The sequence below is a fragment of the Scatophagus argus genome, chromosome 2 (genome assembly GCF_020382885.2).
Source record: "Scatophagus argus isolate fScaArg1 chromosome 2, fScaArg1.pri, whole genome shotgun sequence".
Classification (NCBI taxonomy): domain Eukaryota; kingdom Metazoa; phylum Chordata; class Actinopteri; family Scatophagidae; genus Scatophagus; species Scatophagus argus.
In genome coordinates this window covers 8,832,452-8,838,497 of record NC_058494.1, presented here as the reverse complement: position 1 = coordinate 8,838,497, position 6,046 = coordinate 8,832,452, and the positions used below count along the sequence as shown (strand labels likewise).

At 40.2% G+C, this 6,046-nt stretch overlaps 1 protein-coding gene across 1 annotated transcript; it reads left to right on the top strand.

Moving 5' to 3' along the window:
* Positions 1–631: 631 nt before the first annotated feature.
* nthl1 (nth-like DNA glycosylase 1) lies at positions 632–5,537 on the top strand. Its single transcript, XM_046406496.1, has 6 exons — positions 632–937; positions 1,404–1,672; positions 1,764–1,934; positions 2,051–2,210; positions 2,826–2,931; positions 4,856–5,537. The coding sequence occupies exons 1-6, from the start codon at positions 679–681 to the stop codon at positions 5,154–5,156; spliced, it is 1,266 nt and encodes a 421-aa protein (XP_046262452.1). The 5' UTR covers positions 632–678; the 3' UTR covers positions 5,157–5,537.
* The last annotated feature ends 509 nt before the right edge of the window (positions 5,538–6,046 follow it).

Genomic DNA, 6,046 nt, shown 5'->3' with positions numbered 1-6,046 from the left:
CTTAGATGTTCATTATCCCTTTTATTCCTTTCTTGATATAATATTGATGAAATTGCTTGGGAATTAGTAAAACAGGCTGCAAAATGTTGCCTGAAGGTGCATTTCAGGAAGACATAATACACGTATTTTATAAGCATAAATCGACCGAAAGATGATCAAAGTAGTGAGAGGAAGAGAGAACAGGGCGATCTTGTTATAACATCTATATAGTAGTATGTATTCTGTAGCTGTAGAAGCATGATTAATGTTCAAAGCTGAGATGATGACAGTACAATATCTATAGGAGGGAAACACAGCCCAGAACATGCGATTTTGTGATGAGGAAGACACTGGAGATCAGTGTTAATTGCTCAAGTTTCACTATCTTAGAATTTTATACATTTTTAAAAGATTTAAAATACCAATTCACACTGATTGTCTGGTTCTGGTTTATTTCAGTTCGTTACACTCGACAGGTATTTCTCCTCTTCATTCAAAACATCATCAAAACTACCATTGTCTTTAGTTTATTGTATTGCTTGTCATTTGCCCCTCTAAATCGATCATTTTAACCTATCGTCGTTGTCAGTTTCTTGTTATCAACAATTACATTGACTGTTTTTGTCATTTCCTTTACTGCTCAACTCTTCTGGTGCGCTCGTGACCAGAAGCTACGAATGAGAAGCCAACTTCAACTAAATGTTTCACGTACGCTGCAGCTGCACGAGGGTCTGTTATGTAGTCCAATGTTTCACAATGGCTTCTCCTTATTTCACGAAGAGCAGCACTGTCATAACTCGGAGAGGGAATCTAAACGCTGGCTGCACACCTGCGGCCTCTCTCAGGTCCAAACTTAACAGCAGACGGAGAAAAGCACTTTCTTCTGCGGCGGTGAAAGTGGAGGTGGCGGAAGAGAGGATCTCGGAGCAAAGACCCTTCTCGGACCCCTCATCATCGGGTAATGCTTGTGTTCTGCTACGAGCTGAATACAGACACTTGTCAAAAAATTAGAAGCAAGCTATGATTCTTATAACTAGCCTCTAGCAGACTAGTATCTCAGCGCAAATCCGGTTAAAATGAACTGTGGTTGTTTTGACTTGTTCACATTTACAGTCCGACTGGCCGTACACCAGCAGATGAGTAGATCTGTGCAAGGAAAGATGACTTCATGACTGCTACAGGCAGCTTTTATATGAAAGAGCACTTGTGGGTTTTAAAGCAGTGGCTCTCAAAACTCTTCTGTCATCCACTCCTCAAAAAAAATGCCCTCAACTCTAAATATTTACTTATTATTGGAATAGTTAGGAATCTAAGATGAATTTCAGTGAAATAAGTGTGGAGACTGCATGAGGGGACTTGCTGTTTTTCCATCATACTGTACTGGGTCAGATGTGTCTCATTCTCTCTCACATGTGCTCATTCAGGTAGTTGCCCTGAGCTCCTACCCCATGGCACGGTGCATCTAAAAACAGAAAGAGACTCTCTGCCGTTGTCTGCACACAGCCGCAGGAGGAGACAACTGAAGGTAGAATATGACGAGGATGAAGGTGTTACACCAGTGAAGACAGAGCACTGGGAACCTCTGGACTGGAAGAAGCAATTAGGATACATACGTGAGATGAGGAGCAGCCGTGATGCACCTGTAGATAACATGGGTGCAGAGAAATGCTACGACACAGAGGCTCCTGCACATGTAGGTGTGTTTAGGTTGTTTTAAGTTTACATCATTGACTCGTTCATATTATTTCATCTCCTTCTCTGTGTTGTCTTTGCTGTCGGTGCAGGTTAGACGTTTCCAGGTGTTGGTTTCACTCATGCTGTCCAGTCAGACAAAGGACCAGGTGACAGCAGCAGCTATGCAGAAGCTCCGAGCTCATGGCTGCACCGTAGAAAATATACTCGCTACTGATGATCAAACACTGGGAAAACTCATCTACCCTGTCGGCTTCTGGAGGGTAATACAGAAGACTCTTTGTGTGTTACACCACTAAACCTGAACAAAATCAGGCTCTCACTCTCCGTCTTTGATTCTGCACCTCATGGACGGTTTCTCCCACCAAACCCTCTCTAGACTAAGGTGAAGTATCTGAAGCTGACATCAGCCATGCTGCAAAAAGAGTTTGGAGGGGACATCCCAGACGCCGTCGAGGGGCTGGTCCGCCTGCCAGGAGTTGGACCGAAGATGGCTCACTTGGCTATGGACATCGCCTGGGACCAGGTGTCCGGCATTGGTGAGGACACACTCGTGGTGCATACACAGTCACCTAATTTTCTTTGACCACATGACTCCCGTTGCTTATAGATGTTTGGAGAGATTTTCCTGACATGAAAAAAATTCCCAGAGTTTTTTTTCATTGTCAATTAATCTGCCAATTATATTCTCAACTAATCAATTGTATGGTGTGTCGATTGTCTGAATACGCTAACAAATGCCCATCATTTTTATTCCATATCCTAAAGTAACGACTTCTAACTGCTCATTTTGTCTGACCAACATTACAAAAACGGTCCCAATGTAAACAGTCTTCTGTAACAAATAAAAGCAGGAAATTCTCACAAATAAGAAGCTGCAGTATGATAGTGTTGAGTGATTTGATAATCTAAAATCAAAATAGTTGCTGGCTTCTCTGAGGCAGACTGTGTTGATGTGTGGTGTGCCTTTAAGGAATCTGACGTTGGTAAAGTTGCAGCATAGAAAATCACAGATTAAATGGGGACAGAACAAATACTGTATTTTTGCATTCTTGTCAGTAGAGGAGGCCATCTCTCCACTCACTATTTGCTAAACATGTAAATCTGTGCATGCGCTCATTTATACAGTTGATTCATTTATTTATTTTGTTTAGGCGTGGACACGCATGTGCATCGCATCTCTAACAGGCTCGGCTGGCTCAAGAAACCAACCAAGAACCCAGAGGAAACGCGTAGAGCCCTGGAGGAGTGGTTACCCAGGTAAACAGCACGACTGAACGACTCTGGAGATAAATTGAAACTCTGACAGTAGGAGTCTTTTAAAAGCAAAAGTCTAAAAACTGACCATTTGATAACTTCATTTTAAATGTGAGAAATGACACATCCATCATCTGAAAAATGATTTTCAGTTCACAAGTCTGTCCCTGCCAAATGCTATTATCTTATCAAAATACTGCCAGATTTGTGTCCATACTTGATCAGTTAGTGATTAGCTTAATGTGCAAAAAGTGTTGGAATAAATATTGAGTGAGTAATCAAACCAGTTACTTTCCATACTTGATGTATTTTTTTTATGTTAAGTATATACATGTCTATATTCAGTATCTGCTGAAGGCTTAGATTTATATTTGACAGTGATGAAGGTGATATAATAATAATAATAATAATAATAACTTTATTTATATAGCACTTTTCAAAACTCACAGTTACAAAGTGCTTCACAATAAAAAGAAACCGAAAAAGGACAAACAATGATTGATTAGATAAAATATGGTAAAATTCAATAAAATAAAATAAAACAAGATCAAGATTAAAATTAATAAATAAATAAATAACAAATTGAGATTAATAGGATCAATGACTAAGAAAAGCCAAGCGATCAAAGTGAGTTTTAAGTAGATATTTAAAAGAGGACACCGAGTTTGCCTGCCTGAGAACCTCTGGCAGGGAGATCCAGAGTTTGGGGCCGTGGGCAGCGCTTAGTGACTAGCTGGGGTTTGGGGACTGACAGGAGGACCTTGCCAGAGGATGTCAGGCTGTGTTCAGGCTCATATGGAATTAAAAGGTCCTGTATGTAAGAGGGAGCCAGACCATTAACAGCTTTAAAAACCAACAGTAAAATCTTAAAATCAGCTAGAATTGGTGTTATGTGGTCACTTCTCCTGGTATGAGTTAAAAGCCTGGCGGCGGCGTTCTGGATCAGCTGTAGTCTGTAAATATTATGTTTACTGATACCTGAGTAAAGGGTGTTACAGTAGTCAAGTCTGGACGAGATGAGGGCATGTTTGACAGTTTCAAACAGAGGTGGGGAAAGGAACGGTCAAATTTTCTTAGCTGTAAGAAACAGGATTGAACAACCTTGGTTACTTGTGTATCAAAGGAGAGTTTGGAGTTGAAGATGACACCAAGGTTGCGGACCTCAACACAAACATTTTTTGATAAGGTGCCAAGACAGGAGAACAGATGGTTAACATTACTGGAGTTGGAGGTGGGAAGTGTAATGATGATGATTTCTGATTTAGCGTCGTTTAACTACAGAAAGTTGCTGGACATCCAGTTTTTGATTTCTGTTAAGCAGGATAGGATATGTGTGACATCAGAGCTGTTGGTTGTGAGTGGTACATCGAGTTGAATGTCGTCAGCATAACAGTGGAAATCAATTCAAATTGTGACTGCGCAAGATACGACTGAGGGGTAGCATGTAAACAGCGAAAAGGAGAGGGCCCAGTATGGACCCCTGAGGCACACCGCTGTACACCTATGTACATGTTAAAAGCATATAATTTATGATTTGTAGGCACAGTGGAGGCATTAGTGTTACAGGGTTATTGTTTTCTGACATTACAGTATCTGGCTGGTTAAGCTGTTCATCAGAGTGATGGCCTGTAGCATACAGTGCTCAGAAGTTGGAGCAGGTTGTCTCCAGAGTGTGATGGGTCTCAAGTGGAGATGTATGAATCCTAAATGGAGTGCAAAGTCGGAGCCATATGTTTCCCTCAGTATAGAGCGAAGAATAGCAAAAAAGCAGAGTGAATGTTAGACTTGAGTTCATCAGGTGGTCAGAAATGCGACTCCAAATAAAAGCTAATTTTGCACCGTATTTACTAGTAGCGTTAAAAAAAATAAAAATCAGTTAATGCAGATTTAAAGTAGCTTGAGATGCTCCTGTCTCACTCTGTTGCAGGGAGCTGTGGAGTGAGATCAACTGGCTGCTTGTGGGCTTCGGACAGCAGATTTGTCTTCCCGTCAACCCTCTGTGCTCCGTGTGTCTGAACCAGCACAGCTGTCCATCTGCCCACAAGACTTCTCCTACGAAGAGGCCTAAAGCAGGATCCCCACTGTCTCCCAGTCCAACTTCATCCTTTAAAGCAAAAACTGAACCTGAACAGGAATCTGCCGTCAAAAACGAGGGAACAGAAACGGAGCAGCTGCTCACGCCAATGTCCCCCACCACCCAGAGAAGGAGGTTAAAAAAGCAACGTTGATAATTGATTTAGTTGTCACATACATTTTGGTCTGAGCTGTGACCAAATGTTTGGACAGGAAGAGTGAAACATACGCACAGACACTGAAAACATGCATCTAAGCTAAACATTGTTATGACTGTATTGTTCAGGATATTTGTATTTTCATTGTATAGTCTTATTTGACACTATAGCAACACCTTTTACACTTTATAAAAGATGAAATATTTTTCTACTCTTAGGGTTGATCCTTTATTACCAAATAAAGAAATGTATGTTTTGAAATTGGATGCAAAGATCATTTTTCAAATTTTCCCAGTTTGTCCAGTAGAGGGAGTTTTTCTCTGTGGCATGTTGAGTAAATAATAACAGGAATATTAAAAAATGTTTTATTTAAGTGTATCAGCAGTAACCTGATTTTATTGCATTTTAATTTTCAAATCCCCCATGCATACTGTAACTGGTATATTCAGTGTCGCTACCTATGGTGAAACAACATGAACAAAATAGACAACATACATAATCCCAATTTCTATTGATCAAAACTGGTTGAATTTGTAATGCAGTAACAGTAAGATCTGACACAGCGAATGATCTTATAAGCATAACTGAATTTGTGCAGCCGGCCTGTTGGTTACTATTTAAAATACATCAGGGCATAAACGGACCTAAACAAAAAATGATACTATAGTGCTGGTTCACGTTTGTTTGTTTTCTGCGAGTGTGATTACTCAACAGTACTGCTTAAACTAATTCATCTGTTACACAAGCTATTATTTACGCATATTTTGTCAATAGAGTAAGTGCATTTTTACTTTCACTGGATGGTGTTACAATTTATTATACTTGTATTATATATATATTTGGCAAGGACAGCGCAGGTGTAGGCCTAATTAATACCAATGAGAAGT